The sequence below is a fragment of the Nannospalax galili genome, unplaced genomic scaffold (assembly GCF_000622305.1).
Source record: "Nannospalax galili isolate Female #2095 unplaced genomic scaffold, S.galili_v1.0 scaffold14, whole genome shotgun sequence".
NCBI classification, from domain to species: Eukaryota; Metazoa; Chordata; class Mammalia; order Rodentia; family Spalacidae; genus Nannospalax; species Nannospalax galili.
In genome coordinates this window covers 5,073,813-5,100,608 of record NW_008336953.1, presented here as the reverse complement: position 1 = coordinate 5,100,608, position 26,796 = coordinate 5,073,813, and the positions used below count along the sequence as shown (strand labels likewise).

General features: G+C 39.1%; 1 protein-coding gene across 1 annotated transcript in view; it reads right to left on the bottom strand.

The window, feature by feature from the left end:
* Positions 1–26,466, bottom strand: part of Myo3a (myosin IIIA) — a 256,799-nt gene extending 230,333 nt beyond the window's left edge. The window contains exons 1-2 of the mRNA XM_008831744.1: positions 26,292–26,466; positions 22,742–22,876 (exon numbers count right to left, since the gene is read on the bottom strand). Coding sequence (XP_008829966.1) covers positions 22,742–22,876; positions 26,292–26,459 — 303 coding nt within the window. The 5' untranslated portion in view covers positions 26,460–26,466. The remainder of the gene's footprint in view (positions 1–22,741; positions 22,877–26,291) is intronic.
* Positions 26,467–26,796: the final 330 nt, after the last annotated feature.

Sequence of the window (26,796 nt, the reverse complement as noted above, 5' to 3'; positions counted from 1 at the left end):
CCTCTGCCTCCTGAGTGCTGGAACTAAAGGCATGGGCCATGAGTCCCAGCTTTGCTGCACACTATTTTGAATAGCCAGTAATTTAAAAAGAAACAAACTTTTGCTTGTGTACCAAAATTGCAGAGTTCACTGAAGTAAAAATGATAGTAATAAAATATGATATTCATATATATATGTAATCTGCCTGCCTCTGCCTCCTGAGTGCTGGAACTAAAGGCATGGGCCATGAGTCCCAGCTTTGCTGCACACTATTTTGAATAGCCAGTAATTTAAAAAGAAACAAACTTTTGCTTGTGTACCAAAATTGCAGAGTTCACTGAAGTAAAAATGATAGTAATAAAATATGATATTCAAAGGCCCCATCAATATTTCACAAAGACCATGTGGACAAAGTGAAAGTGACTCAGCAAGGCAGCATCTATTTTTGCAAAAGGATTAGTTGTGTCATTCAGGGCTGGAGAGATGGCTTAGCAGTTAAGAACAGTGGGTGTTCTTACAGAAGACTTGGGTTTGAATCCCAGCACCCACATGGCAGCTAACAACTGTCCGTAACTCCAATCCAGGGGATCTGACAGCCTCTTGTGTCTACTGTATGCACTGCAAGACATGGGTATACTTACCTACATTCAGGCAATGCATACATATGCATAAAATAAAAATAATAAATAAAATATGAAAAAAGAATTAAAAAAAAAAGGATTCGTTGTGTCATTCAAATTGAACAAGCACATATAACTTGGAAGATTGATAGGTTTTGTTTATCCCTGACAGAAGGGAGTTGTGTCTTTTCCCCATAAGAGATCTCACAGTCTCTCATGGTTGGTTAGTTTTTAAACTGGCATAGACCAGCCCCATTTGTTCAGGGCTCATATCTACTCTGCTTAGCTGTTAGAAACAGCCCACCTGTGCCCATTGGCCCTCTTGAGCCTAGGCCCCTTCCCAGTGCTGCTGCCAGGGGGCCCCCAATGAAGCTGGGAGCAGGCAGATTCTTGGGCTTAGGCCGCTTCATCCTGGTAGAGAGCTCCTGACTAGGTAGCCTGAAATTATTTGATCCCTCCAATTAAAAATCAAGAGGGGGCCTGAAGCACAGATCAACTAACTATTCATACCTGATCAAAAGCAATCAAGTTACATCAACAATAAAAACAGGATCAAACTTCAACTGAAAAAAGGCAGGCTAGAATTTTATATCAGACACACAATCACCTGAAGAAATCCACATGCCCAGGTCACAATGCAAAACCACAAATAACATGAAAAACCTAGATAATATGTCTCCACAAAATCCTTCTAGTCCTATAGAAATATTCAACAGTGAGAATCACCCAGAGAAACCCCAGGACACAGAACTTAAAAGAACAACTACAAACATGATGAAACAATTCAATGACTACAAAGAACACACACGAAACAACTCAAATAACTCAAGGAGGAGAAGAATAAACTCCTGATTGAAGCTCAAGTAATACAAATATATAGATGAATGAAATGACAAAGACAATTCAGGACTTGAAAAGTGAATTCATGAAAGAGATAGAACTATTGAAGAAAACTCAAGATAAATGAAGAGGGAATTGAAAAACTCAATGAACCAATTTGAAATGACAGAGGAAAGCCTCACCAGCAGAATTAATGAAATGGAAAACAGAATATCAAGACCAGATGACAAAGTTAGAGAATTGGACTATTCAAACAAAGAATACGAAAAAATTAAGACACACAGGAATGGAATATGTAGGGAATGTGGGACATCATGAAAAGACCAAATCTACACATTATAGGCATAGAAGAAGGATAAGAATCCCAGGTCAATGGCATTGACTAGATCTTCTACAGGATCACAGATGAAAACATCCCTAAATTAAGGAAAGATATATCCATATAGATACAAGAAGCACACAGAATACCAATTAGACAGGACCAGAAGAGAAAGTCCCCATGGCATATCATAGTAAAAACATTAAATGTACAGAACAAAGGGAGGGTATTGAAATCTGCAAGAGAAAAACAAGTTGCATATAAAGAAAAACCCATCAGAATTACAGATGATTTTTCATTGCAAACTATAAAAGCCAGAAGAACCTGGAGCAAAGTATTTCAAGTTCTAAATGATCATAGATTGCAGCCCAGCATATTTGACCCAGCAGAACTGTCTATCATAGTTGAAAGGGAAAGAAACCATCCATCCATGATATGAACAGGCTGAAAGAATTTATGTCCCCCATACACTCTACAGAGAACACTCAAAGCAATGGAAAAGGCTGAAGAAAAGAATGACCAAACTCAAGAAGTTACAGAAAGAAAGCAAATGGAGGGGTGATCACAGGAACCTAAATTCAGACTAAGAACACAAACAGAAAATAAAATGGCAGTAACTTATACACACCTTTCAATAATAACTCTAAATATCAATACTCTCAACTCCCAATTCAAAAGATACAGGCTAGATGAATGGATGGAGAAAGAGAATCCATATTTTCATTGTCTACAAGAAGCTCGTCTCACCTTCAAGTATAGGAACCACCTTAGGGTGAAAGGATGGGAGAAAAAAATATTCTAAGCAAATGAAACTAAAAAGCAAGTAGGCATTGCAATTCTAATATTTAAGAAAATAGGCTTCAAATTAATATTAATCAGGGATAAAGAGATAAAGAAAGTAGCTTCATTCTGTTCAAAAGAGTAATTGACCAAGAAGACATTTCAGTCATGAACACATATGCACCAATCTCTAATGCACCCAGTTTCAAAAAAAAGTACTAGTGGATTTCAAGACACAGACTAGTCCCAACTCAGTAATACCACAGTCTCTATAATAGATAGGTCAACTGGATAAAGAATAAACAGAGAGTCGTTGGAATTAAATGGTATCATACCTCAAATGGACCTAACAGTCATTTACAGAATATTCCACCCAAGTACCAAAGAATACACATTTTACTCAGCAGTCAATGGAAGTTTCTCTAAAATAGATCACATAATGGGGCACAAAACAAACGTTAATATATACAAAAAAATTGATGTATTCTATCGGACCATAAAGCAATAAAACTGAAATTCAACAGCAAAGGAAGCCCTAGTAGCTACATGAACTGATGGAGATTAAACACCTGAATGATGAATGGGTCAAAGAAGAAATCAAGAAATAAATAAAAGTATTCCTGGAACTAAATAAAAATGATAATACTACAAAATAAAACCTCTGAGACACCTTAAAAGCAGTCCTAATAGGGAAATTTATTTCTCTAAATACCTATATTAAAAAAATAAGGAAGAACACAAATGATTTAGTGGTACAATGTAAGAATCTAAAAAAGCAATAACAAACTAAACTCAAACCCAGCAGATGAGAAGAAATAATAAAAATGAGAGCATAAAGACATGAAATAGAAACAGAGAACAATACAAAGAACTATAGAATCTAGGAGCTGGTTCTTTGAAAAGATAAACAAGATAGTCCTCCAGCCCAGCTAACTAAAAGAAAGAAAGAGCAAATGCAAATGGATGGGGTCAGATACAAAAGGGGAGACATCACAAGAGACACCAAAATGACCCAGAGCATTATAAGGGGACACTTTGAAACACTTATACTCTATTAAATTAGAGAATGTAAAAGAAATGGATGAATTTCTAAATTCAATGGAACCACCATTAGGAAGACCTAAGGAGATGGAAAGACCTCCCACTCTCATGGGTTGGTAGAATTAATGTTGTGAAAACGACCATTCTACAAAAAGCAGTGTAGATTCAATGCAATCCCAATCAAAATTCCCATGACATACTTCACAGAAATGGGAAAAAAATCATCCTTAACTTCATATGGAATCACAAAAGACCCCACATAGCCTAAGCACTGCTGAGCACAAAGAGCAATGCTGGGGGCATTGCCATACCAGATCTTGAACTATATAGAGTGATAGTCACAAAAAAAGCATGGTACTTGCACGAAAAGAGACATTAAATCGATGGAACTAAGTAGAAGACTTGAACATGAGTGCACAGAATTTCAGTCACCTGGTATTTGACAAAGGTGCCAAGACTACACTCTGGGAGGAAAGACAGCATCTTCAACAAATGGTGCTAGGAAACCTGGAGCTCCACGTGTAGAAGAATGAAATTAAACCCATATCTATGACCCTACACAAAAGCCAACCCCAGATGAAAACAAGACCTTCAATGTGAAACTGGAAATGCTAAACCTAATAAACGAAACATAGGCAGTTCCCTTGAAAATATACGTGCAGGAAAGGACTTTCTCAATCTAATATCAGTTCCTCCCTCAGGAATTAAGGTCAACAACTGACAAATAGGATCTCATTAAACTAAAAATCTCCTGTACAACAAAGAAAAAAACCAACCGAGTGATAAGAAAGCCCATAGAGTAGGAGAAAATCTTCATCAGCTACACATCTGACAGAGGATTAATATTCAGAATATACAAAGAACTCAAAAAATAATCAAGAAAATACATTGAAAATGGGCTTCTCTTTGCAACAGATGGAAACTATTATAGAGTTCTATACCTGGTCAAATGCACAGTGTCTATGAGATGCCCAATCCTACATAATGCATCTATGATGCAACTTCTATACCCAAGACTCACAAAACAGTGGAACAGGAAACTGAAAGAATATTAATGCATCTCTCAACTCTCACCAGTGTAGCTTCCTCATGCAACAGGTGCTGATTAACTCAGAAAGTCATAACTTGCCAAAGTGCAGAGAATATGAGACTATAGAGTTCTTGTCCCAGGCTAGGACACCTATATCAAACCTCTACCACCCGGGGCTCAGGGACCATTGCGACGAGGGGAATGAAGGATTGTAAAAGCCAGGGGCGGTGTATGACCATAATGAAAGAGTTCTTCAGGCTTCTGGGAAGTTGTTCATATGAACTTACAGCAATGGTAACAGCATGCATGAGACTCCTGTAAGCTCAACCCCCCACAAAAAAGCATCATAGAAGTGGGGAAATGGGTTAGAAGCCCCAACCTTAGCTGAAAAACTAGTGGAAACTGATTACTGATGGGTGTGAGAGAGTTGGTTTTCTTTAAGGGGGTGATGCTGGATAAATTAAGTAGGCTTCAGTAGATGGACTCACACCACACTGAGGAACATCTGGGGACATAAACTTGTCTTGATAGGCCTCGATCTCACAGAGATCCACCTGCGTCAGCCTCCTGAATATTAACTAAAACTGTGAGCCATCAAGCCTGGGTCTGCACATTCCTTTTTTTTTTTTTTAACAAATATTTATTTTATGTGTATGAGTGTGTTGCCTGTATGTGTGTAAGTGCACTGTGTTGTACAGTGCCTTCAGAGGTCAGAAGAAGATATTGGATTTCCCTGAACCGGAGTTAGGGATCCTTAGCTGCCATGTGGGTGCTGAGAATTGCTGGAAGAGTAGTCAGCGCTCTTAACTGCTGAACCATCTCTCTAGCCTTTGCACATTCCTTTTAAAAATGCTGTTTTAATGCTGATTCTTCTTTTTAAAATGTTGATTATTTCTTTGGATGGAAGGCCACTATTTACTCTGTAAATGAAGGATATCTGAGTTGCTTCCAGTTTGGGGAAATTGTTAGTAGTAACTTGGTGAGCACCCCTGTTTAAGAGTTGATGAGAGTTACAATTTTCATTTACATTAGCCAAATTCCTGGGAGGGAACTGCTGAATCCTGTCTGTAAAATACAAAGACAGAGCCTAATGTAAAGTGCGGACTTCAGTTAAAAGCAATATATCATTATTGACTGGTAAATGACAGCAAACGTGCCCAAGTAATGCAAGATGTCAGTAATAGAAGAAATGGGGGTGAAAGGGTTTTTTGGGCCTCTATGTGTTTTCGGTTTAATCTTTCTGAAAACCTGCAGCTGCTCAAAAACGAAGACATAGTCATTAAACAAGCAATCAATCAAACAAAAAGTCAGTTGCTAACACTAATAATTAAAAGAAGACCTGCACAATGAAGTGCCCGACATAACACATGCTCAATAAAAATGAAGCGTTTTCTAGTGTCTCCTCAAAAATGAAACTTTACTCTTGAACTTTTAAAAACTCATTTATTTTCATTCTTTGGCAGTTTTGTAGGTGAATATAATGAATTTTAGTCATTTTTGCCCCCAATACCTTCTTTCATGTCCCATCCCTCTCTTGTTGGAACTCCGCTTCTTCCCAACAAGTCGCCCTTCTACTTTTGTATCTTTAAGTTAGTTTATCTGGGCCAACTGTAGGGTCTTAAACACCCAAAAGGAGAGTATAACTAAAGATTAAAGTGATCAGTATAATTCTTTAAGAATCCATGTGTACAGCTAAAGGCTACATAACAAGAAACAACACAAGACAGGAGCTACCTTCCTTTGAGTTGTTGGCTAGGGTAGCCCAAGAGACTCCCAGACAGTAACCCAGCATAGAACTAGGAAAATGAACAGCAGACCCCAATCTCATCTAAAGGAATGTTGGCAATTGATTGCTGCTAGATGAGGAAGAGCTGACCTTCCTAAAACAAGGACCTCTAGATAGGCTGACTAGACTCAGCAGATGGACTAGCACTGGGTAACAGCTGGGGGCACTGACAACACAGTGGACAGTAACAGGGATGACAGAATATATGGGCTCCAGTGTTGGTGGGGAGATTATGGGAGGGTGCCATTTAGGATGCAGGTATAAAGATGGATAAGATTGTTTGGGATGTTCTGTATGAAATACACACAAAAAATTAATCAATAAAAATGAGCTATATTTGAGGAAGAAGCATAAAAATTTGCTTCATGCTAATTAGTAGATATGTAAAACATTACCCTTGAAATTTACCTGATGAATTTATGCTCAGGTGCCAAGGATCTCAGAAAGTAACTGACTGTGACTAGTAATAATCAGATATATAGCGATTAGAGATGCATGTGCAGACATCTAAGTGTTAGTTGCATTAAGAATTAGTTTTTCTGTATGAAACACTATATTTTAAAATGAAATGAGGATCTTTTTTAAAGGTTAAAGCTTCATTCAATTTTATGTCTTATAGGCTTTATACCGAGTACAATAATGTATAACTGTATGTTGCTCTGGAAACTGTTATTGACTATGTCAATGTTGTTGTAATGAAATGCTTCTACTAATTATGTGGTTATTAAATAAATTTTTAAAAATAAAAATTATTTTATTTATTATTTTTTATTTTATGTGTACGAGTATATTGCCTACATGTTTGCAAGTGTACCCGTGTCACGCAATGCCTGTGAAGGTCATGAAGAGGGCGTCGGGTCTCTGGAACTGGAGTTATAGATGGTTGTTAGCTGCCATGTGGGTCTTGGGACTCAAAACCAAGTCTTCTGCAAGAGAAGCCAGTGCTCTTATCTAGCCCCTTGTATCTTCTTTTTGTGTGTGCCACTGAGTTTAATTAGATTTGCTAGTATGAGCAAGGGGGAGATTATTTATTAAAGCACGGACAACCTATCAGTGGCTGCATCACTTAAGAAAATGACACCCCATCTCCCAGCAACCATTAACTGCCAGTAGACCTTCAGAAATAAATTGTATGTCCAATACGTTTTACAGAAGTGAGGTACTGACCCAGGAAATATTCTTGACATGATATACACATATAATTCTCACAATACTAATTACATTTAAAATGAATTTTTTTTTTTTTTTTTTTTTTTTTTTTTTGAGACAGGGTCTCCCTGTAGCCCCAGCTGTCCTGGAACTCACTATGTAGACTAGGCTGGCCTTCAACTCACAGAGCTCTGCCTGTCTCTGCCTCCTAAGTGCTGGGATTAAAGGCATGCGCCACCACGCCTGGCAAGAACCACAGTGTATTCCTTAATATTTACAAATGTTCATTGGGTGATGAGTACATACAAAGAACTGAGGCGGGTGTTAAGGTGTGTCAAAGTGACAGAGGCAGCTGCTTGAGGGCCTGAAGGTACAGTCAGAACTGTGGTTTCTGGAGGAGAGTCTGCTCTTGGATCTCCTTACAAGGCTTACAGATTCTTTTTATCATCAGGGCAAGGAAGCTGCTACTGGCACCTACAGGTTAGAGATGCTGCCAACCATTCAAAAACTCAGAGACCACCCCTCCATGACAGGGAAACATATAGGCCAAAATGTCAGCGGCACCAAAATCTAATGAGAGGGATTAAAAACCAATTTCTTGATCTACATGTTAGGTATTGACTATAGGCATGTGGGTAAGAGACGCACGTGAAAAACACTGCATCATCTCAGAGGCTGGAGAACTTCGGGGAGTGTTTTCATGGGCTCACAATGGCTTCCTTTTGGTGATCTTGGCATATTTCCTTTTGTTGTGGTATCCTGTGAATTACAGAACTGTGCTTTGGGGGTGGGGGGATGGCAATTTAGTCTGCATGAAGCCACGAAAGCAGAAGCCTGATCTCAAATGCCTACTCTGGCACCCTTGGCTCATTCTGTACGAGTGCTGTCAGCATCAATGCTGGAGTCTTTCGTAGACAGGCGTCGATGGCAAGGCATGCATGGCCTTGCTGCACATTTGCAGTGACTGCACCATGGCATGGCACACACGGAGTGTAAGAGTGCAGTCTGCTCCACAGCCTCACTGGTGCCTGGCATTATTGGCCTTTTAAAGTCAGCCATTTTAGTAGGTATCAAATAGTAGTTCATTATTTGTTAATTTAAATTTACCAAAAGCCTAAAGGGGTTAAACATATACATTTTAAAATTTTTAAATATTTTATTATTTTTATTTAATTTTACTCCTAATTAAAAAATTTTAAATGATTTTTATTTTATGGCCTGCATGTGAGTGCACCTATGTAGTGCAATGCCCACAGAGGTCAGAAGAGAGCATCACATTTCCCTGGAACTGGAGTTATGGATGGTTGTTAGCTGCCACGTGGGTTCTGGGAATTGAACCAGGGTCCTCTGTAAGAGCAGTCAGTACTCTAACTGCTGAGTCATCTATCCAGTCCCTATTATTTTTATTTTTATGTGTATGCATGTATTGCCTGCGTGTATATAAGTCCAACTGAATCGTGCAATGCCCATGGATATCAGAAGAAGGCATAGGATTTCCTGGAACTGGAGTTATAGACAGTTGTGATCCACCATGTGGGTGTTGGGAATTGAACCTGGGTCCTCTGCAAGAACAGCTAGTGCTCTTAACTGCTGAGCATCACTCCAGTCCCTGGTTAAACATATTTTATTTAAATGCTTTTGAAAATGCTCACCTATTTTTAAGTCGGTTGAGTGGATTTTGTTAGGTGAAATTTCTGATTCCTCCTATGCTGAGAATGTTCTTATAGCATGCGGTGTTGAATATTGGCACAAATTTTCATGTTTTTTTTCACTTTGAGTCTATTAAATGCAATTCTGGTATGGAAATATTCTTTTCCAGCAAACTTGATTTAATGTTTTAATAACTAGTATTTTTCTGGAATAAATCTCATTCAGTCAACATGAACTAGCAGTTTATATATTTCTGGTTTAATTTGTCAGTATTCTGTGGAGCGATTTTTACAATATGCACCCGTGTGGAATGAGACTGCTTCCTTGTAACTTTGTGCTCTTTTTGTCAGTGGAACGCTGGCCCCTAAAGAGTCAACAAGTCTAATTCTCTTTAAAATATTTCACAAGATTCTTGTTTCAAAAATGGTGGTGAGAAGAATCCATTAATCCCATCCCTGGTAAACCAAACAAGATCAGTGAGAATCAGGACCCCTTCCTCCCCTAAGCACCTGTTCACAGGATGGAGGCTAATGCTGGTGCAGCAGACCAACACTGGCTTTCACCCAGGCTCGCTCATTAGGTATTGGCTACAGTGCTGGAAGGGACAATTTGAAGAGTACAGGGATCCTTCGCCCGGTCCAGAGTTCTGCTCATGAAGCAGGGTGTCCCTACAAAAGATGTGGCCCCTGTTCCTGCTGCTGGCTATGGACAGTGGCTCCGAGATTTTGCTCTTTCACCATGGTCCTGACATCATTTGGAAATGAGTGACTCAAGCTAAGAAGACCTTGAAAACTGGAGATGTTGGTAACTATGAGGAGGTATGAAGCTCTACAGAGCACAGGCTGACTGTAGACCATCCAGTTTAGAAGACAGAGTCAAAGAATCAGCTGAGAGCACTGCTGAGGCTCCCAAAGACCGCTCACAGGAAGTGTACCTGAATTTGATTGGATCAGACTGTGAAACAATTTTCAGCCCCAGGACATTGCTGAAATCTACAGAGGAATCAACAGACGTTGATGGAGTTTAATAGCTGGGTGTGATACCAGAGGAAGACTGGTTTAACCGAAAAACCAACGAAAGATATTGTCAGGGCTGGAGAGACAGCCCAGTAGGGAAAGTGTTCACCTTTGCAAGCATGAGGATGTGAGTTTGATCCCCAGAACCGATGGTTTACAAGCCTGGGCAAGGTGGCACCCAACATGTAATCCCAGAACTGGGGAGGTGGAGACAGGCAGATCCGTGGGGCTTCCTGGCCTTGGTCTACTTAGTGATTCCCAGGCTGCTGAGAGACCTTGTCTCCACAACAACAAAAAAGGTAGACAGGACCTGAGGAACAACACCTGAGCCTGCTCTGTCTTCCACAGGGACACACAATGCACTTCGACACACATGCACATGCATATACATGCACACCCCCTCCCCCCTCACACAAAAGATACAAGAAAGGCTGTTAAAAACACTATTTTTGTAAGGTAACTGTGAATATACCCAAAATTGCACTCTCTAAAGAGCAACATCAAAGGCTTCATAACGTAGGGGAAATAAATTCTATTAAAACAGTGTAGTCAAGTCACTGAACATACAAATAAGATCTTCAGGGGGACTAATATCTAGAATTCCTACAGCAGGATTACCTCAAATACCCAGTTTTCAACTGAAAAATGAGACATGGAGAAAACAAGAAAATGCTAGTTTTACACACAAGAAATAAAGAAAAGAGGTAGCAGAAACCGTATGTGAAAAGGCACCAATGATGTGTTTAGCAGACAAAAGCTGCAGAGCAGGAATGACGGCACATGTGTTTAGAGCACTACGGGGAAACGGCCCTGAAAGCGGTGAAGGTGTGAATGTCAGAGACTATCGACAGACAGAATTAAAAAAAATACAACCAAATGAAAAGTTACAGAGTTGAAAAGTACAACAGAAAATTTAAAAAACCACTAGGGGGGCTCAGCAAGGTTCTGAACTGTCGGGAGAAACAAAAGTAATTAGCAAATCTGCAGCTAGAAGAGCTGAGGATACCGCAGCAGAGAGCTGTAGCTGGCTTAGCCGGCCGTCCTGCCCCTGTTTTCTGGGACTCGTTTCCTTTCTTTCATTCTATCTCCTACTTCAGTTTGATTTAAATAATTTCAGCATCCCATTTTGACTCAGCATATCAGCTGTGCTTCATTTTACTTTTCATCAGTTGCTTTAAGGCTTAGCTTTTTAACTTACCACAATCTACCTTAAAGTAACAGTCACCACGCAAACTCTGCACTTCTAACTTTTCTCCTGTTCCTTCCATAGTACAGCCATGCGTTTTTATTTTCATAGGTTGATAATCTCACACTATACATGTATAACTGTGGCTTTAAAGAGTAATTTTTCTGTCACTATAACATAAAATCAATAATTTCACATTTACCTTATATTTTCCTACCAATGATGGTATTCTTTACTTATTTTTTAAAAAAATGTTTTATTTATTATTTTTATTTTTATGTGTATGAGTGTATTGCCTGCATGTATGTGAGTGTACCCGTGTTGTGCAATGCCGTGGGAGTCAGAAGAGGGCTTCAGATTCTCCTGGAACTGGAGTCAAGGACGGTTCGTAGCTGCCATGTGGGTGCTGAGAATTGAACCAGGGTCCTCTGCAAGAGCACTCAGTGCTCTTAACCGCTGAGCATCTCTCCATCCCCTCTTCTTTTTTAAGGCCAAAAATTTTACTTGGAATCATTTTCTTTCAGCCTGAAATTTTTTTTTCACATTTAAAAAGTGTTTTATTACATTTATTTATTTGTGGTGGGGGTTAGGGGATGCATGTGTGTCACCTGTGTGTCAGCCTGTGTGTGTGTCTGTGTGTGTGTGTGTGTGTCTGTGTGTGTGTAGGTCAGAGGTAACTGGAAAGAGTTGTTTTTCTCTGTCCTCTATGTGGATCTCAGGAACTGAACTCAGGTCATCAGGATTGGCAGCAGGCATCTTTATCCACTGAGCCTTCTCCCTAAGTCTAGTTTTTGACATTTTTTAGAAAGAATCTTTGTCTTTTTTCACGTTCACTTGTGAACATTTTTCTATATTTTATTAACATTTGTGCATTTCATACAATAAGTCTTAATTATATTTAGACCCCCCTCATCCCCTAACTGCACCACTCACAGCCCAGCCACTGAATTTCATGCATTCTGTCTTATGTTAAGGTCTATTGAGTCAAGTTTGTGTCCCCAGATGTCCCTTGATGTGAGTTCATCCACCGGAGCCTGGTCAGCCTGTCTAACCTCATTCCCTTAAAGAATATCAACTCTCCTTTACCCAGCAGTGATCAGCTGCCGATAGTTCCTTGCCAAGGTTGGGTCCTCCTACCCATTTCCCCAGTTCTATGCTGGGTTTTTGTCTGAGTTTGCATGGGTCTTGTGTATGCTGTCACCATTGCTATAAGTTCATATGAGCAACTTCCCAGTAGCCTGGAAAATTCTTGTGGTCATCTGCCATCCCTGGCTCTTACAATCTTTCTGCTCCCTCTTTTGCAATGGTCCCTGGGCCCTGGCTGAGTGAGGCTTAATATAGGAGTCCTATCCAGGGACTAGTACTCTACAAGTCTCTTATTCTCAACACTTTGGCCAGTTGTGGTGATCTGTTCTAATTGCCCTCTGTTGCATGAGGAAGCTTCGCTGTAAGAGTTGAGAGATGCATTAGTATTCTCTCTACCCCCTGTTCCACTATGTTCCGTGAGCCTTAGATGTAGAGGTTCCATTGTAGATGTGAATAATATTTTCACAGAACCCTAAGCTGATGTCGTCCTGCCTCACAGTTCTTACTCCTTGGCATCTTGTGAGAACACGGCAGCCACTTTGACCCTAGGTGGGGTGGACTTCCACAGCTTTGCTCATCATTCTCTCCACTATTAATTGATGGCATTTTGATTATAATGCAGCCTAGTATAATCTTTATTTTATTTGGAGAATTTTTTCACCTTAGGTCTGCAGCATAATTGTAGCCATAGTTTATTTAAATATTGGCTCTTCCACCTCCAACCCCTAGCATTCTCAGACTTCAATAAATGTACATTAGAGTACTGGGAAAATCTCACAGGTCACAGAGGCTTTATCTCCCCCACCTCTTTTAAAAAATCTGTTTGGTATATAAACACCATTCTAGGCACTTGTACCACATAACCCACCTTAAATTGTTTGCATCTAAATTTCAAACACAAATATTAAGATTGACTTCTATTCACTTTATATGTACAACCATGCTTGCTATGAATATGTTGCTACAGATCACCTAGCCTTATAGAACCTTTCACTATACTTTGAAAGTATCACTAACGTAGGGCTAGAAAAACCATTCACTCTTCTTAAAAAATTTTTATTGAACTTTTGTACATTTCATACAACAGTTCTTGATCAAATTCAGACCCCCTCCCTCCAACCATGCCCCCCCATGCTGTTAATCATAATAATTTTAATAGAGGTTAATGTCTAGTTAAAGACTATTGTGACAATGACAATGATAATAATCTTGGCTACTCAGATAACAATAGATAAAATTTACAGTAATGATAAGCTGAATGTTTATGCCAATCAATTTGTTGGAAAAATATGTTGCATTAAATAATTAATGGAAATGCGAATGGGTAAGAATTAAAAAGGAATGCCTTCTAATGTTACCTGTTGAAAAATTGCTTTGTAGTTGTCAAATGACACAAAGGGACCTTGACAAAACTAAAATCCTGCTGGAATGAATTGTTTCAAAGTCAGTTCATATGCACAAGGTCCTAGGAGCCCGTGGGTCCAATCTTAGTGGAAGGACTCTTGGCAGCTGATAACTGCTGGGTGAGGAATAGCTGAGCTTCTTAAAGGGAGGGACTCTAGGTAGTCTGACTAGACCTCAGTGGATGAACTTGCACTGAGGGACATCTGGGGACACTAACGTGACTCGATAGGCCTTAACACAAATGATAGAATGCATGAATTCCATTGCGGGGGGCTATGGGAGGGTGCCAGTCGGGAAAGAGGTATAAAGATGATTAAGATGTTCTGCATGAACTATAGATTCAATAAAAATTTACAAAGAATTCTGTTTCCATGCAAACAACTTGATATTCTTATCTTTATGTCCACTCTTTTGTTTTATTTAATATTTATTATGCCCTCCATTGTAATATGAAGCTAGCCTCTATTACCATGGTTTCTTTGTTTTCACAGATACTCCTTTTTTTGTTCTAAAAGTTCCACTTAGTTTTTCTTTATAGTTTCCATTTCTTTCAACATTGTGAATTTTCCTTTACATTTTTACATTTATAACAGCAGTAAAGCTCTAACTTGCTAATTCCAATATTTGTTTCTATTGATCAACTTTTCTTCTGATGCTGGTTCACATTTTCTTGCCTCTTCATATACATAGTGACTTAATACTGGAACTGGACATTGTTAATGTCATAGTATTGAATGCCTAGGTATTTCTGTCTTACTTGAATGAACATTGAATTTCCTTCTGGAAGGTGCTAATTAACTTACAGATCAATTTGAAACTTTCAGGGAGCCTTATTTTGGGAGATAGTTTAACCCTTCCTCTAATGTACAGCCATTTTGGGGTTCCTAATAAATGCCCCAGGTATGGTCAGAACTCAAGCACCTCTAACTCTGCAACAAATTCCTGTGGTTATACAGACTGCAGCTTTACAGTAATTCTTCCTCTGTTACTTGCCCAAGCCTGAAATTTTGTTACATACATATCCAGCTTGGTTTTCAGACACCTTCGTGTATTTGTTTAATTGTGTAGATAATCTTTCTGTAGCTTTCTGGATCCTTTTTTTCTTCACAGCTTTCTCTTTTGCTCAATCACCAACCAACTATGCCCTTCCAGTCTTTTCATTTAGGCAGAATTACTTTGATCTCTATATTCGCTATTTTCTCATCCCTGTGATCAAATGCAGAAGCACTCCGGGGAGGGAGTCTTTACTTGGTTCAGGGTTCAGAGGGTTATGTCTGTACTGGAGAGGAAGGCACCGTGGCTGGCATGGCTTCTCACGGGGTACCACAGAAAGCTGAACATTTGGGGAAGTGGGGTTGGAGGATAACGGTGAAGCTCCCCTATCCCCTACCTCCACTGACTTATGGCCTATGTCTGCAGTGAAGTCCTATATGCAAAGGTCCCACAATTTCCCGCACCAGCACCACCAGCTGGGGAGCAGTGTCCAAGCACATGAACCTGTGGAGGCATTTCATGTCCAAACCACACCCATTTCCTTGGTGATGCCTTTCTTGGATGTAGAAACTGCCTCTAAGACTAAAGACGAGATGATTGTAGTGTTTTCTCGGTGTTTGACAAATGCTTTATTTTTTCCAGTTTTCTGACTATTCATGGGACTATTGCACGCTGATACCAGCACTATCATGCAGAAATAACACATTATTCCTATGCAGGCTAAAATTTGAGAACCTGGGACAGTGTTTTCTGAACATTGCTTTAATAAGAATCACCTTAGCATTGTTTTAAATTTTCCAAATCTCCCTTGCAGAGCTTTTGCTTCTTTGGTGCAAGTCCACAGTGTATCATCAGAGGGGTATGAAGGGCACCACAAAAAAAAAGGTCCTGCAACTATTACTCCCTTTTCAATAGATAAAAACGATAGGCCTTTCCAATCACTCTGTATAGAAGGTATACTCTTTTATTCCTTATTAACATATCCATATTCTTTTAAAAATATTTTATTTATTATTTTTATGTGTATGTGTATGTGTGTATTGACTGCATGTAGGTAAGTGCACCCATGTCATGCAATGCCCATGGAGGACAGATGAGGCTGTCGGATCCCCTGGAACTGGAGTTGTGGACAGTTGTTAGCTGCCATGTGGGTGCTGGGATTCGAACCTGGGTCTTCTGAAAGAACTACTAGTGTTCTTAACTGCTGAGCAATCTCTACAGCCCCCTAACATATCTATATTCTTTAAATCACTAGGAACAATTAATTTAGATTTAAATCTCTTTCCCACCACTATAGCATAGAATCTCTAATGAAAGAGCTCATCTTGCTCTGTACTAAGCATTCAGAATCTACCAGAACGGCTAGCCCAAAGTAAGAGACTACAATTTAGGGAATAAATAATTACTGAACTTAAGTTCTATAAATATGTACATACATACACAGAGTGATAGGTTATCTTTTCGTATGGTATAGAAGATGTCTCTTCAAAGTGTGACATGTTCTAATAAAATATATCAATGTACCAAATTCTGAATGCCAAAAACTGACAAAGTGTGTATTAAAACTGTCACTACTGCCTAATAGAAATTTCTTAATGAGTACTGAAGTGATGCATAGAGTTTCACAAGACTTAATGGGATTATCGACATTTACTATATCTGACCCATTTTGTTTGTATTTTGGCAACTGGAACTACTAAATCAAAATACGGAACAGTTCTCTCCATAAAATGTTTTAAAATTCTTGGGCAAACGTCACCATACATTGTTATTCTTGTCAACAAGAAATCTATAAGAAAAATGCAATAATTTATCAGAAGAAATTCTTTATGTGACTCTTGGTAGGTTAAGCAGACTCTAGTGGATGGACTCACGCTGAAGGATATTTGGGGACACAAATTAGACTTGATAAGCCTTATTTTATATATATGTATATATGAAATAGAGTATATTAAATTGGGCTGGTGGTTGTAAGAAGAGGCCTAATAGGGGAGGGGCTCTAAATACAATTAAAATATATTGTATAAAAGTTGCAAAAATTTTATAAAATTTTGAAAAAAGAAACCCTTTAATGCTTATAAAGAAAATGTCCTAATTTATCAAACAACAAAACAGCCTCTGCAGCGATAGTATAAACTGGCACTTCTGTTCAAGGTAGCAGCTGGTTGGGCAAGTACTGATGTACTACAGGGAAGAGGGAGATACAAGACTTTCATGTCTTTACATTTCCTAGGCTAAACAGCATAAAGAAGGACATTTAGACTGTTTTCCCATCTTACTCTTTAAACAAAACCTAAAATGAAATGGCTGTAGGTAATTGCTGTCTATTCTGTTGCAAACCCAGGAAATAACCTTTAGATGAGAGCTAGGAATGGTTCCTCCAGCCTGCCAGTGTGAAAGGAATCATGCTGTCAGTGGGCTTCTCCACTGAAATCCTGAGCTGCCGCAGGAAAGAAGGAGCGATTCTGGGCTAATGCAAAGGCAGAAGCCAGCTTCAGCTTGGGCTCTGCTACCTCTGACCCTTAACACATGCAGAGACTGCCCTAGCTTGATGCCCCTTCTAGGTACAGAATATGACTGTGTTAATAGCTGAACAAATAGAAAAATCCTCATTCACTCTAACTCGTGCTTTTCCTATCACCATGTTTTCTCTCCTCACGATGGACCTTACATCACTTTTGAAATGTAAGTATAATATAAAATAAAACAAAAACAAAACCAGAATAACCAATAAAGCCAGGCACATGGAAGTAGTATTTGTCTATAAAAACCACTTCAATGATCTACAATGTGCTGTGGAGAGGCCTTGTAACAATTGGCTTTTGTGTTTCCAAATGCCACCTGTAATTGCCAGTCTTTGATCTCCTGAAAGGGATATAATTTCAAAGAGAAAAATTGCTATAATTGGAAAGCAGTGAGGGAAAGCAATGTCACTATTAAGAACGAACAAATCAGGGCCCATTCAGATGAAGAACAGAGAGCATTCTGCAGTGGCACCATGAGGGGGCAATTAGCACAGAGATGCATTAGGAGAGAAAGGGTATTTGAACAGAAAGATGTCCAAGTCTGAATTTTGGCTCCATTATGGCTGACGGCACACTCAGCAAATGGCTCCTAAGAGAGAAGTCTGGATTTCCTTCCATGGTTAAAATGCGGCTGTTCATTCAGCCAAGAAAGGGAAATTACAGCTAAATCTCTGGTCTTTGCTTATGTTCAGCAGCAGCAAAGGATGGGTGAGAATGATTTAAGTCAATTTGACTTTGCTTTCGGTCTCCTTTATCATCTTCAGGTGATAGGCATACGCACGAACCTAATCCAACATTCACCTTCCCAGCCGCACTCCATCCCATCCTTTAATCCTTTATACCGACCTCAGCAGTAGACAACTAGGGGTCTGAGGAAGTTCAAAGTTGAAAGTGGTACTTACAGCTTACTAAACAGACCAGTGAAGAGGCTGTAGACAAAAATGAATCTAAGTACAATAATGCACGATGAGGCATAGTAAAACAAATAAACAAAGCAATAAAAAATTGCTCTGCTTTCCCATATCAGTATAAAAACATAAAATGTTATGTGACAATAAAGTTTCCATAGATATTCTGTAAACAAAAGACAAAGCCATAGCCACAGCCTAAAACGTGGCCACCCCTTCTTTTATTGGTGATTACATTCCAGTGCGCCACTAAACCTGGGCAAACTATAGACTCAAACATACCTAGAAGTCATGGAAAAAAAATCCTAAATGGAATCTTGTACAATGTTTGCCCTCAAACATCTATGGAATAATAAAATGAAGGAAAATAGAAGAGAAAATTTGTAACAAAAGTTGAAAAACATAACTTTAAAAACCACAATGAAAAATAGACTGGCCTAGCAAGATATGGGAAATATTATTCTTAACAATCTCAATTCTGGACTGAAATTTAAGTGAAATGAGTTTTCATGGTGAGAAATGGCTGCAGGCATCAGTTAGTCTGGCACAGTCTTCCTCAAATGGCAGGCTGATGGACGGAAAGCTATCATTAACAGCTGAGATCCAACCTTTCTACTACACACCTTATTTACAGAGACTCACACTAGAAGCCTAGTGTGCTAGTTACTTCTCTGGGTAGCATCGCCTGCTCTTTGTCCACTCTTTGGATACATTCATACGAAATAATTTATTTGGGCTTTATTATGATAAAAGGCATAATTAGCAGTCATTTTGTTGCATAAAGTACTGAAGCCACAAGCCAATTTTCTAAAAGTGCTTCTAATGCTGCACCTGCAGCATTTGTGTTTATAAATCAGGTAATTGTTCTTCAAGCTACTTCTGTATATGTGTAATTACTCCAATTTACATATTCAAATTATACTAATCATATACAGTTTGCTAACTTCTCACATTATGCTCCCCCATCAACTTTGTCAGTTCAGCTAGGTCAGATTTTGGAAATTTTTATTAGTTATCATTTTTTTCATTATTGTGACAAAATACTCAACAAAAAGTAACTTAAGAGAGGAGAGGTTTATTTTTGGCTCACAGGTTGTGGGCACAGGCTATGAGAGTGAGGGGAACATGGCACAGGGGCATGAGGGAGTTGCTCACACTGTATCCTCACCAGGAATGGGAGAGAGGAATGCGGGTGTTCTCCTGGACTCCTGCTTCTTTTATTCATTCTGGAACCCCAGGCTGTGGATAGAGCCACCCACTGAGGACAGGTCTCTCTTAGTTGATCTCCTTTGGAAGCACCCTCACAGATATGGCCAGAGGCATGTCTACCAGGAGACTCTAAGTAGAGTCCAGTTGAAAATAAAGTCAACTATTATTTCACTAAATTACATTACTTTCTCTCAAGCCATTTAGGAAAATGTTCAATATTTCCATCTGATAATAAAACATATGGACAAAGTTCAAAGAATCTGTTAAGTTCCCATTGATCCATTAGGTCTGGCTAGCACACTATTTTACCATTTTAATCTATTAAAACCATTTTAGTCAAACTTTTTGATCTTCATTATAAAAGCACATTTAACCATCACAGGAGTCTTGAATTTTTACCAATTCCAAGGATTAATACTAAGAAATGCCAATATAAGTGGAAGGGGGGTGGGGTGGTATGTGACAGGCCAAAAGACAAGGCCTGATCTGACTTAATGTTTTTCAAGTTTCAAACAAAACTTCATATCTTGATTTTTTGCCCATACAGATCTATACTATCCAGAGAACACAAATCTCTATTGAAGTACTATTCTGTTCCTTACATGGAAAAAAAACTAAATATGCATTACTGAAAACATTTTAAAGGTTATGCAAAATTTTAGTCAAGGCTTAAGGATCACCCAGTATTCTATCTCAAACACACAAAAACTCAGTAAAGACTAAAATTTTATGTCAATATACAGCAAAAATAGTTTAGGGTAATAATTTGCATTCTATTACTTAGATAATTAAATTTTGATAAATAAAGTCTAGCTTTGTTTAGCACAAAATTTAAATAAAAGTATAAAGCTAGGGGCTGGAGAGATGGTTCAGTGGTTAAGAGCACTTGTTAGACCCCAGCACTCACAGATGGTTCTTAGCCACCATGTGGGTTTTGGGAACTGAACCTGGGTCCCTGCAATTGCTGAGGTTCTTTGGAGCTCACCAGAGCAGATTAAGCACACAGTTAATGGCCTAGAAGTAAGAGGCAAAAACCAAAAGATCACCTGGAAGTGTCCAATCAAAAGACTGGACACTCTCTCATCTCACACACAGAATATCAACACCCAGGGGGTGTGCCTCACCCGCATCCACGTAATCATCCACATCCAACTCTTGTTCCCTAAAAAACGTCTGGAAGGACCCGAGGAGTAGGGACATGTGTAAAGTGTGTAATAGGAGCAAAGCACAGACTATTTAATGATGTGCAAAGCTGGGAGGTAAACTTCAAAAGAGAAGGCTGTGATGGCTAATCTTGGCTGTCAACTTGACTGAATCTGAAATCAAGTAACATGCAAGCCCTGGGCACTTGTGTGAGGGACTTTCTTGACCAGATTATTTGAAGCAGGAAGACCGACCCTAAATGAGGGCGGTGCCTTCTGGTGGCAGCCCAGATGAAAGAATGGAGAAGGAAAGTTTTACTTCTTGCCTGTTTTCCTTCACTTTCTGGCAAGTTCATCTATGCCGTGGCTGTGGAATTTCTTCACTAATATTAGAATCAGCTCCTTTGAGCTTCCAACGTAGATGGAAGACTAGCAGCTCTCTAAGAACCCTCCAGAACTTTAGCACCAAATCAGGACTGCTGAGAAGCCAGCTCTGTGGACTGGACAACTACTGGATTTGCTGTCTCTCCAGTATGAGACAGCCCTTGTTGGAAGGCATCCTAGTGAATATATCCATATATTCGTTCTATCAGCTCTGCTCCTATAGAGAACCCTTACTAATACAAAGACCAAGAATCAAGGACACAGTGGGCTCCACCAGGCAAGCAGCAGAGAGCACTCTAAGAGCTCAGAGGCAGGCAGACCTCCAGACTTATGCAGGAGCACACAAGGTCTCCAAAGTTCAACTGGGAATCTGGTCAAAATCAAGAACCTGATTATTGAGACAGTAGAGAGACTCAGCCATATTTTTCCAGGTTCTACATCACCAAACAAAAGAGCAGGTCCATGCACAGGAGGGGGAGCCAGTCAGCTGTGTCTGCCCTTACCACCTCCATTCTAAGTTCCTTTGTCCTCGCTTCGTTTTCATTGGTTTTTGTTTCAGTTTTTGTTTTCACAATAGAGTCTCACTCACTATGTGGCACTAACTTTCTTCTTTATAAATTACCCAATCTGTGATATTATTTTTTCAGCAGACAATGCTACTTCGGGAAAACAATGACTACTCACAAGAGAAATGAAACAGCCAAATGCTAATAAAATAATAATGAACACAACAAATATCACACTACTACTTACTCAAATAAAGGGTGCTGCTGAACTTCACAACCATAACATGAAAAAGCTTTTATTGCATGTGTTTATGAGTGGGGTGTGTGTGTGTGTGTGTGTGTCGCACGTGCATGTGAATATGTGGAGGTCAGAGGACAACTTGTGAGAATAGGTTCTCTCCTTCCACTGTGTATTTACATCATCAGGATTTGAGACAAGCATTCTTACCCACTGAACCACCTTGCTGGTCCAATTGCAACTTTTAAAATTTCTAACAGCTTCTGTTAAAATTAGTGACTATTTGCAAAATGAAATATTGAATTCTAGTACTGGCAGTCACCTTAAGAAGGGAAGATCATGGTATCTCACTTTAGATCCAGTTCTTCAATACAAAAAAATCTACTCTGGAGATTTGTCAGGCAGACTGCTGCCCTCCAGCAACTTATTCAGTGTAAACACCATTTAGGGCAAGTTTTGTTCCCCACTAATGTAAATGCCTGGTTCTGTTGTTTAAGTCATTAGCTTTCGATAAAGACAAAAAGAAAATCATAACCATTTCTGTCTAAGGAGGCTTCACTTAACATTAATTGCTCTTATAGTATGACCCTGGTACAGGGGTTTGGTCATGTATTAATTGAATAAAGAATAAAGGCATATTGTAATGAAATTTCCTTTGAATATATCTTCCTGTAAGAAAAATAATTTTAGCTTCTTTAGTCTCTTCTGGTGCTCTCTTTTCCTTTCAGTCTTTGGTGGTCTTTGTAGACTTTTAATTTCCTGATGTATCTAAGACAGCAAGGCCCAAACTGGGCACAACATTCTACTGAGGACAGGCAGTCAGTGATACATTACATACAAGTGTTGCATGGTGCAGATGGGACACAAGCAAGAAGTCATTGCAGGGCCATGACCAACTCTCCACCTCATATGACCAACTCTCCACCCCACATGCAGTGCTGGGCACTTACCTCCAGAACCAGCCATAGCTTGTCTCCACTTATTTTGTCCTTCTTAAAGTAAATCCCATAGAATTTGACCACATTGGGATGGTCAGAAAGTGTTTTTAAGATGCTATACTCAGCTTCAATCTCTTCATCAATATCCTAGATTTTAAAAGATCATAAAAAGAGAACCATGAAAAAAATATGGATAATGTTAATAAAGGAATATTAGACTACAAGGCAAAGAGCCTAACTTAATAAAGCAAAATCATAATCATTTGTACTGTGCTCTGTACTATAGATAGAAATTTATCATTACAATATGGAGAAAGCATTGCTTTTGTGCTAATCAAATGCATCAAGCTATACTGATTTAGTTGAATTGTAAGAAAAAAATAATAGGCGATTTGTAAAATTTTACGTATATGAGTGCTTTGCCTGTGTGCATGTAATACACACAGAGTCCAGAAGAGGGCATTGGATCCCCTGGAACTAGAGTTAGGGTTTGTGTTAACCACCACGTGGGTGCTGGGAACCAAACCCAGGTCCTCTGGAAGAGCAGCCAGTGCTCTTAACTGCTGAGCCATCTCTTCAGCCCCAGAAAAATGAAAGAAGTAATAAAAAATATTATTGTATGCAATTGGAGGATAATTCCAGATGAGTTTGCTGTCACTGTATTCATTATTTACTTGCAATGACAAATACACTAACTTCAAATAAAAACTTTTAGGACTAGGACATTAATTCTGTTTATTTGGAATACAGCATATTTGGAAGTCATAAAAAAACCTGTCTCTATCAATGCAGAGTGGCACTTTTATTGTGGGGGTAATCAATAGCTATCAAATTGGACTTAAATCAATGGAACTCATGTATGGTACTGTAAATATAACCAAATACACATGGCTGGAGAGGTCATAGATGCTAGAGAAAAACCTATGTCTGTCACATCACTAGACAAACATAGTTTCTTACAGTATACTAAACATGCATCCTTATATTTATAGACAAGTATACCTCTCACCGCTCATCAAAGAAGCTTCTTTTTGCAATACATGGAGACTACTATAGAATTCCACAATGATCAAACTCAAAGAATAAGTGTCTGTGAGATGCCCAGCCCAAAGTGACACATCTACAATGGAACTTCGACACCCAGGCTCATGGAACATAGTGGAACAGGGGGCAGAGAGAATACTAATGCATCTCTCAACTCTCACCTGCGATGCTTCCTCATGCAACAGAGGGTTATTAGTACAGAAAGCCACAACTGGCCAAAATGTAGAAAATAAGAGACTGCAGAGTGCATGTTCCTGGATAGGACTCCTATATTAAACCTCTGCCACCCAGGGCTCAGTGACCATTGTATAAGACGGGGATGGAAGACTATAAGAGCCATCGGATGGTGGATGACCACAAAGGAGCAGAGTTTTCCAGGCTTCTAGGTACTTGCTCATATGAACTTATAGCAATGGTGACAGCATGCACAAGACCCATGCAAACTCAAACCAGACAAAAATGCAGCATAGAAGTGGGGAAAAGGATAAGAAGATTCAACCTTAGCTGAGGAAGGATCAGCAATCGATTACTGCTGGGTGAGGGAGAGTTGATCTTCTTTAAGGGAGTGATGCTAGCTAGATAGGCTGACCTGGCTCCACTGAATGAACTCACACTAAGGGACAAATGGGTACACAAACTTGACTTGATAGGCCTTAACATATATGCCAGAATGCATGAAATCCAGTGAATGGGCTATGAGTGACGCAGATAGAGGAGGAGGTCTAAATATGATTAATATACATTGTATAATACAGGTGTGGTGGTACACACTTTTAATCCCAGCACTCAGAAGGGAGAGGCAGGCAGATCTTTATAAGATCTAGGCCTTGTGTCCTTCACCTAAGTGGTAAAAAATGCCCAAGAAGGGAATGTGAAAACATTGTACACCAACTTAACCTGGGCACATTTCTCATTTTCCCCCTTCTAATTTGCCTAATTTACTACTTTAAAATAAAGCTTCCCTCTTCTAATCCTCTGTTAAAAGGATTAGAATACTGAAATTATAATGAGTTTAGCAGAAATAAATTAGCAAAAAAGAACCACCCCTAAGGTGAACCAAGAGAGACCAGGATCCTTTGTTAGTAGAGAACCTGTGTCAGGACTTCCGCTCCAATGTCCTCTTTGTACACATTTTACCATTTCTGCCACTCCGAGTGTCCACCATGGACAAGAGTCTCTTGACAGAAGTGGCCCTCAGCAGACGTTTGGGGGTATGGGATCCTGAGCTGCTGTGGCTCACACATGTACTATGAGAGATCTAGGTGTTCCCAAGAGGCTTATAGATCCCAAACTGACAATTCTCATTCCCAGAAAACAAGCCTGGGTGTGCAGCTCGGCTACAGAGCACATGCTTACCATGCAGAGGGCCTTGTTTCCAATATCTAGCACCATAAAAGTAAAGAGAATCAAATCACTCACGGAATATAGGATCTGATAGTCTTCCTCTACTATTACTAACAGGAAATAGGCTTGATATTTTCTCTAATCACAACTGCTCCCTCCTCAATAAACAATAGGGAACTCCTGCTGGGGACTGAGGCAGATCAGCAGGACTGAACAGGAAGCTCAGCTCTTCACAGTGAGGAACATCACCCTGATTACATTTCAACGCCATTTCTGCTATGGAGATATTTAAGAAAATATGAAAATTCTTCTAAGAAATTTTTAAGTAATATTTCTAAGAGAAATATTTTTTTAAAAATCCTCTTCAGTTTGGCTTAAGAGAAATACTACCCAAAGCCCAAAAATACACACAGGAAAAACAGAGATTGGGTTAATATAAGCAGAGTTTTTATGAGAACTTTGAAATCCAGGACTTTGTGTTTTCATGATTTTTGAAGACCAAGATAACATTCATTCAACTGCTTGGTTGTAGAGAGCTTCATTTATGTGTTTATGCAGCTATTTATGTGCTTGCAGTACCTTATTATACACATAAAATACAAAGTAGGAAAAGTGAAAAAGTAGTCCTTTGCATATTTTTTCAAATTTCAACTTGATTTAGAAGGGCGTTGTGTTGAGTAGATCAACGTAAGACACTTTCAAATGTTTTAGCTGGTTGATACAAAGGAAAAAAAAATAGAGATTAAAAAAGGAAACCTAGGAGCTGGGAGATATTTCATTTGGTAAAATGCTTGCCTTGGAAGCATGAAGCCCAGAATTTGCACCACCAGAATCCATGTAAAAACAGTGGGTGTGGTGGCACACCCTTGTAATCCCCCTGCTGGGGAGGTTGAGAGGGCAGGTAAAGGAGAAAGGTCACTGGGGCTTGCTGGGCAGATGGCCTAACATACTTGGGGAGTTCCAGGCTAGCAACAGACCTTTCCTCAATAAACAAGGTGGGTGGTGCCTCAGTAGTAACACCTGAGGTTGAGCTCTGCCTCCATTTGTACATGCAACACGCATATATATACACGCCTTCTTACACATGCACCTTCACACATATGAACATGCATACTCATTCATACAAATAAGTAAATAGACAAGCATAATTTTTAAAAACTTCAAAGTGACTTACATGAATTGGATCCAGAATTTTGACAGCTGCTTTTTGGCCATTTTTCTTATTCAGAACTTTGAAAACTTTCCCGTAAGTTCCTTTGCCAATTGTCTCAATGATATCCCATGTATCAGAAGGATCAGGAAAGTTATCAAAGATGATCGTTTTTCCAACTAATGGAAACATCTCAAAGGGTTAAGTCACTGGAGAGAAAAAGTACAGTTTAATCTTAATTTGTTTGGGGTTATTAAATGCATGAATAAGCTGGTGGGAAATTATCTAACATTCTCACCAATATAATAGAAAACATGTAACCATAGTCAAACACATTTCAGAGTCAGAGAAAATTTTAATTTATCTTTTATGAATAGATTAAGGAGTTTAATAATGCTTTATAAACAGGACTTAACTTCTGTGTTTAATATTGTCTCATATTAGTTCGTAATTCTTTTCAGATCAAAAACTAACATTTCTTATTGTTCCGAAGTAATTTTAACCAACTTCTTCATTCTCATTATGGTAA